The sequence below is a fragment of the Salvelinus sp. IW2-2015 genome, unplaced genomic scaffold (genome assembly GCF_002910315.2).
Source record: "Salvelinus sp. IW2-2015 unplaced genomic scaffold, ASM291031v2 Un_scaffold2318, whole genome shotgun sequence".
Lineage (NCBI taxonomy): Eukaryota > Metazoa > Chordata > Actinopteri > Salmoniformes > Salmonidae > Salvelinus > Salvelinus sp. IW2-2015.
The window spans coordinates 196481-210561 of record NW_019943644.1 but is presented as its reverse complement, the minus strand read 5'-3'; the positions used below and the strand labels follow the sequence as shown (position 1 = coordinate 210561).

The following is a 14081-nucleotide window of genomic DNA, read 5'->3' as shown; positions in this document are numbered from 1 at the left end:
AAGAATCCGGCTGTTCATACACCTTTGAAGTAGCACAGCACCTAACGCCTCGATCACACCGACAGTGTCCTTGCGATTTGGCACACCAGAAGTAAGGCTACATTCAAATCAAAATCAAACGTTATTTGTCACATGCTTGGCAACAACAGCTGTAGACTAACAGTGAAACGCTTACTTACGCTCCCTTCCCAACATTATTATTACAAAAATAATAACTAGAGGAATACATAAACAATGAGTAATGATAACTTGTGGGGTACCAGTTCCGAGTCGATGTGCAGGGGCACGAGGTAATTGAGATAGATATGTACTTATAAGTAGGGATAAAGTGACTAGAAAAATATAATAAACAGCAGCAGCATATGTGTGGAGTCAAAGGGGGTCAATGCAGATAGTCTGGGTAGTTATTTGGTTAACTATTTAGCAGTCTTATGGTATTGGGGTAGAAGCTGTTCAGGGTCCTGTTGGTGCCAGACTTGGTGCATCAGTACTGCTTGCAGTAGCGTAGATGAGAGAACACAGTGTTTGCCTTGCAGCATTGCTTTGCACAGGCAGTTGCAATGCATTCTATGTGGTGCATAGGTTGGATATATCCAAGGTATGTATCAAATTGTATGTGTAGACTTAACAGAAATAGTAGCAAAATGGCATGTTTAACTTTTGTTGAACACATATCCAGTAAAAATGGTGGATTACATAATGAACAAGTTCGACTGCAGAATTTATTACCCAGCATTGATGCAATGATGGCGTTGGTTCATGTTTTTAAAATAATATAGGAATTTTAGCTTCTCTTGTGCCAAGTTTGAAAGTGAAACTCTGTTGCATCACCTAATACAGAAAATACATGTATGTCCCTGGCTGGTAATGACTAACCATCGCCAGGTTTGTCAAGCTCCTATTTATTTGCTACAGAATCAAATAACATTGTATTTGTCACATGCGCCGAATACAACAGGTGTAGAGTTTACTGTGAAATCCTTACTTACGAGCCCTTTCCCAACAATGCAGACTTAAAAAGTAAGACAAATTTGATATTTTTTGAAGGAAATAGTAACAAGATAAAATAGCAATAATGAGACTGAATACAAGGAGTACCGGTACCGAGTCAATGTGCAAGGGTACAAGGTACAGTTGAAGTCAGAAGTTTACATACCTTAGCCAAGTACATTTAAACTCAGTTTTTCACAATTCCTGACATTTAATCCTAGTAAACATTCCCTGTCTTAGGTCAGTTAGGATCACCACTTTATTTTAATAAGAATGTGAAATGTCAGAATAATAGTAGAGAGTGATTTATTTCAGCTTTATTTCAGCCATGGTCATTATGGCCAAACAGTTCCATTTTTGTTTCATCAGACCACAGGACATTTCTCCAAAAGTACAATCTTTGTCCCCATGTGCAGTTGCAAATCGTAGTCTGGCATTTTTATGGTGGTTTTGGAGCAGTGGGTTCTTCCTTGCTGAGCAGCCTTTCAGGTCATGTCGATATAGGACTCGTTTTACTGTGGATATAGATACTTTTGTACCTGTTTCCTCCAGCATCTTCACAAGGTCCTTTGCTGTTGTTCTAGGATTGATTTGCACTTTTCGCACCAAAGTACGTTCATCTCTTGGAGACAGAACGCATCTCCTTCCTGAGCGGTATGACGGCTGCGTGGTCCCATGGTGTTTATACTTGCGTACTATTGTTTGTACAGATGAACATGGTACCTTCAGGCGTTTGGAAATTGTTCCCAAGGATGAACCTGACTTGTGAGGTCTTGGCTGATTTCTTTTCATTTTCCCATGATGTCAAGCAAAGAGGCACTGAGTTTGAAGGTAGGCCTTGAAATACATCCACAGATACACCTCCAATTGACTCAAATGATGTCAATTAGCCTATCAGAAGCTTCTAAAGCCATGACATCATTTTCTGTAATTTTCCAAGCTGTTTAAAGGCACAGTCAACCTAGTGCATGTAAACTTCTGACCCACTGGAATTGTGATACAGTAAATTCTAAGTTAAATAATCTGTCTGTAAACAATTGTTGGAAAACATTACTTGTGTCATGCACAAAGTAGATGTCCTAACCGACTTGCCAAAACTATAGTTTGTTAACAAGAAATTTGTAGAGTGGTTGAAAAATGAGTTTTAATGACTCCAACCTAAGTGTATGTAAACTTCCAACTTCAACTGTACATGTGGGTAGGGGTAAAACTGACTAGGCAATCAGGATAAATGATAAACAGAGTAACAGCAGCGTGTGTGAAAGTGTGTCTGTGTGTGTGTGTGTGTGTGTGTGTGTGTGTGTGTGTGTGTGTGTGTGTGTGTGTGTGTGTGCATGTTGTCGTATGTAGTCTATGTGTGTTGGTGTGTCAGTGTAGCATGTGTAAGTGTGTGGGTAGAGTCCAGTGAGTGTGCACAGAGCCAGTGCAACAGAGTCAGTGCAAATCAAAAGGGTGTCAAAGCAAATAGTCAGGGTAGCCATTTGATTAACTGTTCAACAGTCTTATGGCTTGGGGGTCGAAGCTGTTCAGAGAAACTGGTTGTGTGAGTGACAGCACACCTGTGTGGAAGGACATAAAATAACTCAACGGTAAGTCTTGGGAAAATGTCTCATAAAATGCATTATATTTCCTAAGGTCTATACATACAACATACCAGTGGTGGAAAAAGTACCCAGTTGTCATACTTTAGTAAAAGTAAACATGCCTTAATAGAAAATTACTCAAGTAAAAGAGAAAGTGACCCAGTAAAATACTACTTGAGTAAAAGTCTAAAAGTATTTGGGTTTAAATATACTTAAGTATCAAAAGTAAATGTAGTTGCTAAAATATACTTAAGTATTGAAAGTAAAGGTATAAATAATTTAAAATGTCTTATATTAAGCAAACCAGATGGCACCATTTTCTTGTTTTTTTATTGACGGATAGCCAGGGGCACACTCCAACACTCAGACATAATTTACAAACAGCATTTGTGTTTAGTGAGTCCGCCAGATCAGAGGCAATAGGGATGACCGTGGATGTTCTCTTGATAAGTGCATGAATTTGACAATTTTCCCGTCCTGCTAAGCATTTAAAATGTGACGAGTACTTTTGGGTTTCATAGAAAATGTATGGAGGGAAAATTACATTATTTTCTTTAGGAATGTAGTGAAGTAAAATTAAAAGTTGTAAAAAATATAAATAGTAAAGTACAGTTACCCAAAAAATGTACTTTCAAGTATTTTTACTTATGTACTTTACACCACTGCAACATATAGTATGAGGTGTTGCATGCATTATTTTTCCTAAGGCCTATACATACCTCATAGCTAGGCTACAAGAAAAAAAACTTCTGTACATTCCTACAGGTACTTGTCCAGGCACATGGCACATGTCTGCTGCCTCTCGGGAGCCCTGTGAATTGTTCATCCATGGCCTGGTTCCCAGGATGGTGTGTTTTGTTGCTCTCTAGGCCCATTTCTTCTGTACTTTAGGTAACTATGGGCTGTAGACAATACAAAGGAAAGGACTTTTGTCTCATCACCTCTTTTCACCCTATTATTTCCCCAAGCCTCAGGAGTGGTGGATCCCTTCACATTGAAATTCTTCTGGTGAAGGTATTTCTCTCTCTCTCTCTCTCTCTCTCTCTCTCTCTCAGCCTCCCTCCCACTGAGTGTATGAAACTCAGATGAAAGCTTTTAGGCCCTGCTGTGTCAGAGAAAGTGTGTTTAAGACATTATATGGTTGGTGGTTTCCTATATTACAGGGACTGTGATGTATGATGGGACTGTGATGTATGATGTCTCATAAAATGCATTATATTTTCTAAGGCCTATACATACAACATCCAGTGGTAGATGATGGGACTGTGATGTATGATGGGACTGTGATGTATTTGGACCTGATGATGCATGATGGGACTGTGATGTATTGATGGGACTGTGATGATAGGATGTGCTGGACTGTGATGTATGATGGGACTGTGATGTATGATGGACTGTGATGTATGATGGGGACTGTGATGATGATGGGACTGTGATGTATGATGGGACTGTGATGCCATGATGGGACTGTGATGTATGATGGGACTGTATGTATGATGGGACTGTGGATGCATGATGGGACTGTGATGCATGATGGACTATGGATGCGATGTGATGGGAACTGTGATGCATGATGGGACTGTGATGCATTGATGGGGACTGTGGATGCATGATGGACTGGATTGGCATGATGGGACTGTGATGGCATGATGGGACTGTGATGCATGATGGACTGTGATTGTATGATGGGACTGTGATGCATGATGGGACTGTGATGCAGTGATGGGACTGTGGTGTTATGATGGATGGACTGTATGATGGGGACTGTGATGCATGATGGGACTGTGATGTATGATGGGACTGTGATGTATGATGGGACGTGATTATGATGGACTTGGCTGTATGATGGGACTGTCATTATGATGTGGACTGTGATGTATGATGGGACTGTGATGTATGATGGACTGTCATGTATGATGGGACTGTGATGTATGATGACTGTGACTGCATGATGGGACTGTCATGTATATGGGACTGTATGTATGATGGACTGTGATGTATGATGGGACTTGTGATGATGATGGGACTGTGATGTATGATGGACTGTGATGTATGATGGACTGTATGTATGATGGGTTGTATGATGGACTGTGATGTATGATGGGACTGTGATGTATGATGGACTGTGATGCATGATGGGACTGTGATGTATGGATGGACTGTCGGATGTATGATGGGACTGTGATGTATGATGGGACTGTGGATGTATGATGGGCTGTGTCATGATGATGGGACTGTGATGATGATGGGACTGTATGATGATATGATGGGACTGTGATGTATGATGGGACTTGATGTATGATGGGACTGTGATGTGATGATGGACTTGATGCATGATGGGACTGTGATGTATGATGGGCTGTGATGTATGATGGACGTTGATGTATGATGGACTGTGATGTATGATGGGACTGTGATGTTATGATGCGGACTGTGATGTATGATGGGACTGTGATGTATGATGGGACTGTGATGTATGATGGGACTTCATGTATATGATGGGACTGTCATGTATGATGGGACTGTCATGTATGATGTGATGACTTGTCATGTATGATGGGACTGTCATGTAGATGGGACTGTCATGTATGATGGGACTGTCATGTATGATGGGACTTCATGTATGATGGGACTGTGATGTATGATGGGACTGTCATGTATGATGGGACTGTGATGTATGATGGGACTGTTGATGCATGATGGGACTGTCATGTATGATGGACTTCATGTATGATGGACTGTGATGTATGAGGGACTATCATGTATGATGACTGTGATGTATGATGGGACTGATGTATGATGGGATGAACTGTGATGCTATGATGGGACTGTCGATTGTATGATGGGACTGTGATGTATGATGGCGACTGTCATGTATTATGATGTCCTGATGGACTGTTTGCTATGTGACGAGTATGATGGGACGGGTATGTGGACTGTATATGATGGACTGTGATGTTATGATGGGACTGTCATGTATGATGGGACTGTCATGTATGATGGGACTGTGATGTATGATGGGACTATCATGTATGATGGGACTGTGATGTATGATGGGACTGTGATGCATGATGGGACTGTCATGTATGATGGGACTGTGATGTATGATGGGACTGTGATGCATGATGGGACTGTGATGTATGATGGCACTGGCATGTATTTCCCACGTGTTTTTATCTACACATAAAGGGAATTGCCGTAAGGTAGTCGGTCTCCATGTTGTGTGTTTCCTTCAGTGAGTGTTAATGGTGAGAAACTTCAATTCTGAATGAACTTGTCCTTTCTCTCAAGACTAGAGAGACAATCCTACTCTGGCAAGCTGTGACCAATGGTTTACATGTGTTTGACATCCTGCTAACTTTTTCTCACGCACTGACGGTTGTTTCCTCATTTTGCACCACACGTTCAGAACTTGGCAGAGTCATCTTGCTGATGTGCTCTGCACACATAACTCAAATCACACCATTTACCCACTTCCATAATTACATTGTCACACCGATAACTGTGACTCACAGAAAGTCAAAGAGGAGATGATAATCAGTGTCAAACCTGTTACATCTCCTTTTCAGTGTGCAGTTGAGTGTAGCCTATTACACTCCATGTAAGCAACATCAGTGAAGCAAGACATGAGCCAAGGCCATTTGACAGTCATATGATGTAGGTAAGCCTCAGGCTGTTTCGGACTCTGTCAGTGTGACACCAGTGGATTTTAGTCAGCAGCCCCAGGCCCCAGAGCAGTGATGAAGACCAGAAGTGAAACTGTGAACTCCACAGGAGCCACAGGCTCATCCTCACATAGACTGACCAGGCTGGCTGAAACATTCACATTGATTGGTTAGGCTTAGGTTCAGACAAGACAGAAGCACCTGCTGGAGCAGCAGCCAGCACCACCACCCACAGCTGTGATTACTGGAGACAGTGTCACAGTATAATTTTTCACAAATATACAGAGGGTAAAGGAGATCACCTTACATTAATATTGTACACACTACAGGAGCAGGTGAAAAACAATTTAGGCAGTGTTGTCCTGTAATTGGGTTGTGTTGACACAAGCTGCCCTGCCCAGCCCTGGAGAGGTCTCCTGCAGTAATTCTTCCATTCAGTGTGTGTGTGTGTGTGTGCATGTGTGTGTATGTGCATGTGTGTGTGTGTGCGTGCGTGTGTGCATGTGTGTGTGTACGTGTGTGTACGTGTGTCTGAGTGACAGCGTGACACATTGAATAGAGCCAAGCTTACTGGAGCAGGATGAGACAGAGCCCCGTCTGACTCCTAGCCAAACGCTGTGTGACTCAGTCCTTCAGAAGAATACATGTGGAGACACTGTGGAGCCTCTTGACGGTCAACACAGATATAAAGCTACTCACATCTTACCTAATATATAGTGAAATTACACCTTAGCGTACATCTTTTAGGCGGGTTCATTTACAGTTGATTTAAAAGTTAGATAGAAACTGTGCTATTAAATGGAGAGTTAGGGCAATGACTTGTGAACGTGTCAGAATTCCACAGTCATTGGAAAATAGGTACACTGCCACCTATTGGACTATAAGGACTGATGGATCATCATTTACAGTCAATAGTATGATATTGAGGAAAATAAAATGTATCCTATTTGAATAAAATGTTTAACTAGATTTAGCTGACATAGGAAACCCCCTAGCCCAACAAAAACAATATTGGTTTCTCTCCAATATGACTGTGCCAAAGAGTAGTACACAATTCCTCATTTCGTCAATGGTCAAAGGGGACACAAGGCAGATTTTCATGTTGCAATCTCCGTAGATGAGAGGGAAGTTGAAAGCATGACTCGTGCTGTCGCAGAACAGATGTTTCGTGTAGACCGGAACAACAGAACTAGAGGATTTATACTTTCTGACTGAAAAAACATTTTTGTAACACTTATAATTAAGCAATAAGGCATGAAGAGGTGTGGTATATGGCCAAGATACCACGGCTAAGGGCTGTTCTTAAGCACGGCGCTTTGCGGAGTGCCTGAACACAGCCCTTACCGTGGTATATTAGCGATATATCACAAATCCCCGAAGTGCCACATTGTTATTATAAACTGGTTACCAACGTAATTAGAGCAGTAAAAATATATGTTTTGTCTTACCTGTTTATAATGGTCTTTGAAACACTCAACACATTTTTTTAAGTTATTTTTTTTTTTTATAAGTATTTTTTAATTTAATAAACGCATAAAGGGCTCCCAAGTGGTGCAGCGATCTACGGCACTGCATCTCAGTGCAAGAGGTGTCACTACAGTCCCTGGTTCGAATCCAGGCTGTATCACATCCGGCCATGATTGTGAGTCCCATAGGGCGGCGCACAATTGGCCCAGCGTCGTCCGGGTTCAGCCTGGGTAGGCCGTCATTGTAAATAAGAATTTGTTCTTAACTGACTTGCCTAGTTAAATAAAGGTTAAATAAAAAATATAAATACATTTGGCATGGGGTACATACACATGTTCATTGACTTCAACTATAACAATGAAATGATCAGTATGAAGACAGTTGGAAAGCTCAGTATGACAGGAAGAGGCTGATATCTGTGGTTGCCATTATCATGAAGGCTAAAGCTGTGGGTGAAATATATTCTATCCAGATCAGGAGGGTCTAAAATAAATGTTGTGAGGCAAGGCCTCAAGATAAGCAGCTGAATACATACAGTACACTCAGTCATTATACTCATATCATATAGCTTCAGACAAACATATACAGTGACACTATGTTATTTTTTCTATGAAGCTCTTTTTTCTGTGGCACATGGAATATAAAAACATTTGAGCATGAAATTAGCATTATACCACAACTGAAGAATGTGTCTAACACAGTGGGGCCTACATAGAAATATGTGTATATGTTAAAAAGTATTTCAAAAGTTTATTAAAATTCACTACAGGTAAAATTATATACAGAACCTATTTTAATGTTTTTATATGCATTATGTTTGACATAGACATTACTAACAATTGCTTTACTACATTTTAAGTTAATTAACATATAGAAACAATGTGACAAATCAAACTTTGTAATTTACACACAACAATCTTTATCAAAAACATATGATAAACATCGTTTTCAATCTCAGGAAGAAACATTTTCACATATATTTATAAGTACATCCATTTGTTCCTTAGGCTCTGTGACACACTGGGAGCTGTGGCTCTGTGTCTGAGAGATGCTTGGTCTCTTGGTCACAAAGGACAGTTCTTTAGTCCCCTCTCCAGGAGCTGTGCTTGAGATGTGCCGGAACAATTTCTGAATGCCTGTCTCCCTCAGGGAACTCCGGAACGTACGCGCCACAAACACATAGAGCAAAGGGTTGACCGAACTACTGATGAACACGAGCGCTCCAGCGATGAAAGTCATGGTGGTTCTGGCGCTCTCTATGCGCTCTGCAGCCTCGCGGTGGGACCCCTTGATGGTGAGGATGACGAGGGAGAGCACGTTGCCGACGTGGTGAGGGGTCCAGCATAATGCGAACACCACTACCATGCTTGCAATCAACCCCATGGACTTACGCTTGGACTTAAAGGTCATCTGTGCGATGCGGCTGTAGAGACAGCTGTAGCAGACGACAAGAATGCAAAAGGGGACAGCAAAGCCCACCAGCGTCTCCAGTAGAACACACACTGCCTCCTGGCRGTCTGAGGTGTAGTCCCTGTACAGYCAATGCTCCTCCCCAGGGTSCCCCTCCACCACCTGGGTGGGAAAGACCGGGGTGCTGAATAGGAACGCAGCAGCCCACAGAACAATAAGAACTTTATTCAAGGCCTTCTTCCTCTTCCAGCCGGCTGAGGCAAAGGGGTGTCGCACAGCGACAAAGCGCTCGACGCTCATGAGGGTGATGAGGAAGACGCTGCTGTACATGCAGGTGTTGATGACGTACACCATGGCCTTACAGGATGCCTCCCCAAACACCCAGGAGCGGGCCAGGGAGTAGATCCACAGGGGCAGGGTGATGAGCACCAGCAGGTCTGCAGCAGCCAGGTGGAGGATGAGCACCACGGTGTGGGAGCGCTGCTGGACGTGCCTCAGGATGGTCCAGATCACTAGCAGGTTCCCCGGGACCCCCACCAGGAACGACAGGCCCAGGATCACACAGGCCACCACTGTCCCGCCAGCAAACTCATCAGGAGCCATGGTGGACTCTGAAGCTGAAGACAGCTGATGATCGAACGGTTCTGGTTGATGCTGCCGATCGCCTTGCCTCACCTCGCCTTACGTGCCTTCTATCTGGTGTACATACTCAGACAGAAAAAAAGTGCTGCACCAGCAAGCTTTCACTTCCCTTTAACTTTGCTGAGGAGAACAGGAAAGAGGTTGGTTTTTCACAGAGCCATCATTCTGTGAGAGACATAGCACTGAGTCATCCAGTGGGTCCTTATTGTGGCACTGTCTGGAAAAATATATCTTCTGAGATATTTTAAGAGTTAAAACAATTGTATTGACCACAAATTACTTTTATTGAAGTGATATGAACTTGAGATCAGAATTTTTTCTTTTATTGTGATCAAATAGAGTAAGGCAGTGTGTTATTTTATGTAACATGAATTTCAATACAAAATAAAGGTTAAATCAAATAAATCAAATAATATTCAAGGAATTGTAACATGACCATGAATAAATGTTATTTAAATTATACCACTTTGTGAGCAAATGCAATAGCTTTATTGTGTTGAAATAGTCACAATTGAATTACTTGTGTGAGCTTTTCTCACCGTATTTCACATGGACCACAACAATATCTACATTTTGTACCATGATCATAAAAATACAACTTTTAATCAAACTTCTAGATTCTAGACATATTTATTTCTCATCAATGCTGACATCTGAATCAATGATCAGGTCACAGTTTTCATTTGACATTTTAGTCATTTAGCAGGCGCTCTTATCCAGAACGACWTATCCAGAATGCTCTTATCCAGCGCGACCATCTCTGTAGTCCTACACGGTAGTTATGTCTGTGGTATTGTTGCAGTCTGGCCTTACTGAGGACATTYTGTTTTCCGATCCTATTSTGTTGCCAGATCCTWTTGTGTTTTCCGATCCTATTGTGTTGCCAGATCCCCTTAGCTTGGAGGAGGTGTGTGAGGAGAGTTCCTGGAACAGCCTGACCATGCGGGACTCCTGGAGACTGCCCTGGAAGTTCCTTGCAGCGAAGGAATAGAACACAGGGTTCACAGAGCTACTAATGAAGGCCAGCGCTCCAGAGATAAACACTATTGCAGTCTGGGCCACAGAAACAGGCACAGCATCATCTGGATCCTCTGTCAGGATGCTGACTAGGTCTACAGTGTTGAGGACATGGTGAGGAAGCCAGCAGAGAACGAAGGCTACCACCACACTACTGATCAGAACTGTCGACTTCCGTTTGCTGCTGCCGAAATGCATTGTCCTCAGGTGTGTTGCTACTAGACAGGAACAGACAGCCAGGGTGGAGAAGGGGACCACGAAGCCCACCAAGGTCTCCAGGCATAAGAACACCACCTCTTGGGCCACTGAGCTGTACTCCCTGAAAAGACACTGCTCAGTGCCATCGATCTCATCGATGGAGCTGGTAAGAATGGATGGGATCCCTAAAAGGAAAGCCAGAACCCAGATAGCCACTAGAGCCTTGTCCATAATTGCCTTGGTCTTCCAGCGCAACATCTTGAACGGGTACCGGATGACAAGGAACCGCTCGACGCTCATGAGGGTGATGAGGAAGACGCTGCTGTACATGCAGGTGTTGATGACGTACACCATGGCCTTACAGGACGCCTCCCCGAACACCCAGGAGCGGGCCAGGGAGTAGATCCACAGGGGCAGGGTGATGAGCACCAGCAGGTCTGCAGCAGCCAGATGGAGGATGAGCACCACGGTGTGGGAGCGCTGCTGGACGTGCCTCAGGATGGTCCAGATCACCAGCAGGTTTCCCGGGACCCCCACCAGGAACGACAGGCCCAGGATCACACAGACTACTGATCGCCCTACGATTGACATTTCATTAAACAATGCATCATCATCGTCTGAGATGGAGGAACCCGAGCTCTTCATTTTGCACTGCAGTCAACTGCTGTTTCCTAAGAAATAATGATTTTGTCTGGGGAGTACTTCCTTATATCACCCTTGGCCTCGAAAGCAGTAACAGTCACTTTACTTCTGTAATAAAACAAGGGTTTCTGTCTGAGTGTGACAGGAAAGCAATGTGGTTAGCTAGATGTGACAAAGAAAAATGAACAGGTTGTTAAATATTTTATGTATTTTTTATTGTATTTATTTTTTACAGTAGATWATGGATGCCTTCCCCATTACTGTTTATACAATAATTATTTTTAGTGCATGTGTTGGGCGCATTTTACAGTCGTGGCCAAAAGTTTTGAGAATGACACAAATATTAATTTTCACAAAGTCTGCTGCCTCAGTTTGTATGATGGCAATTTGCATATACTCCAGAATGTTATGAAGAGTGATCAGATGAATTACAATTCATTGCAAAGTCCCGCTTTGCCATGCAAATGAACTGAATCCCCKKAAAACATTTCCACTGCATTTCAGCCCTGCCACAAAAGGACCAGCTGACATCATGTCAGTGATTCTCTCGTTAACTCAGGTGTGAGTGTTGACGAGGACATGGCTGGAGATCACTCTGTCGTGCTGATTGAAGCTTCCAGTCTGTTATTCAAACTCAAAAGGAGGGTGGTGCTTGGAATCATTGTTCTTCCTCTGTCAAACATGGTTACCTGCAAGGAAACACGTGCCGTCATCATTGCTTTGCACAAAAAGGGCTTCACAGGCAAGGATATTGCTGCCAGTAAGATTGCACCTAAATCAACCATTTATCGMATCATCAAGAACTTCAAGGAGAGCGGTTCAATTGTTGTGAGGAAGGCTTCAGGGCGCCCAAGAAAGTCAAGCGCCAGGACCGTTTCCTAAAGTTGATTCAGCTGTGGGATCGGGGCACCACCAGTACAGAGCTTGCTCAGGAATGGCAGCGGCAGGTGTGAGTGCATCTGACCGCACAGTGAGGCAAAGACTTTGGAGGATGGCTCGGTGTCAAGAAGGCAGCAAATAAGCACTTCTCTCCAGGAAAACATCAGGGACAGACTGATATTCTGCAAAAGGTACAGGGATTGGACTGCTGAGGACTGGGGTAAAGTCATTTTCTCTGATGAATCCCCTTTCCGTTGTTTGGGGCATCTGGAGAAAAGCTTGTCCGGAGAAGACAAGGTGAGTGCTACCATCAGTCTGTGTCTGCAACAGTAAAGCACCTGAGAGTATTCATGCGTGGGTGCTTCTCAGCCAAGGGAGTGGGCTCACTCACAATTTGCCTAAGAACAAGCCATGAATAAAGAATGGTACAACACATCCTCCGAGAGCAACTTCTCCAACCGTCCAGGAACAGTTTGGTGACGAACAATGTCTTTTCCAGCATGATGGAGCACCTTGCCATAAGGCAAAAGTGATAACTAAGTGGCTCGGGGAACAAAACATAGATATTTTGGGTCTATGGCCAGGAAACTCCCCAGACCTTAATCCCATTGAGAATTTGTGGTCAATCCTCAAGAGGCGGGTGGACAAACAAAAACCACACAAATTCTGAAAAACTCCAAGCATTGATTATGCAAGAATGGTCTGCCATTAGTCAGGATGTGGCCCAGAAGTTAATTGACAGCATGCCAGGGCAGATTGCAGAGGTCTTGAAAAAGAAGGGTCAACACTGCACATATTGACTCTTTGCATCAACTTCATGTAATTGTCAATAAAGACTTTGACACTTATTAAATGCTTTGTAATTATACTTCAGTATTCCATAATAACATCTGACAAAAAATATCTAAAGACACTGAAGCAGCAAACTTTGTGGAAATTAATATTTGTGTCATTCTCAACTTTTGGCATGACTGTACATTGACCCCCTCCACCCCCCTTTTTGCACTAACTCTTGCACTGGCTCTACGCACACTCAGTAGACTCTACCCACACACACTACACTGACACTCCAACACATACACACAACACACAAACACTACATACGCTCAAACACACAAAACACACACACACACATGCATATGACAACCACGCACACACACACACACACACACACTACATACGCTCACACACACAAAACACACACATGCATATTGACACCACACACTCACACATAGACACACTTTCACACTTTTTCACTCTCTTCACATGCACTGTTGCTACTCTGTTTATTATCTATCCTGATTGCCTAGTCATTTTTACCCCTACCTACATGTACATATTACCTCAACAACCTTGTACCCCTGCACATTGACTCGGTACCGGTACTCCTTGTATATACTGTAGCCTCGTTATTGTTAATTTATTGMGTTACTATTTTTCTTTTTTTCTTTAGCAAATTTTTTTCTTACTTTTTAACTCTGCATTGTTGCAAGTAAGCATTTCACTGTAAAGTCTACACCTGTTGTATTTGGTTCGTGAAAAATAGCATTTTATTTGACAGTGTTGACTCTTTTCATTGTTATTATTG

At 42.8% G+C, this 14081-nt stretch overlaps 2 protein-coding genes across 2 annotated transcripts; both read right to left on the bottom strand.

Moving 5' to 3' along the window:
- Nucleotides 1-8480: 8480 nt before the first annotated feature.
- Nucleotides 8481-9944, bottom strand: LOC112073613 (leukotriene B4 receptor 1-like). Its single transcript, XM_024140877.2, has one exon. The coding sequence runs from the start codon at nucleotides 9716-9718 to the stop codon at nucleotides 8660-8662; it is 1059 nt and encodes a 352-aa protein (XP_023996645.1). The 5' UTR covers nucleotides 9719-9944; the 3' UTR covers nucleotides 8481-8659.
- Nucleotides 9945-10117: 173 nt separating this feature from the next.
- Nucleotides 10118-11633, bottom strand: LOC112073612 (leukotriene B4 receptor 1-like). The gene has a single exon (XM_024140876.2). The coding sequence runs from the start codon at nucleotides 11615-11617 to the stop codon at nucleotides 10526-10528; it is 1092 nt and encodes a 363-aa protein (XP_023996644.1). The 5' UTR covers nucleotides 11618-11633; the 3' UTR covers nucleotides 10118-10525.
- Nucleotides 11634-14081: the final 2448 nt, after the last annotated feature.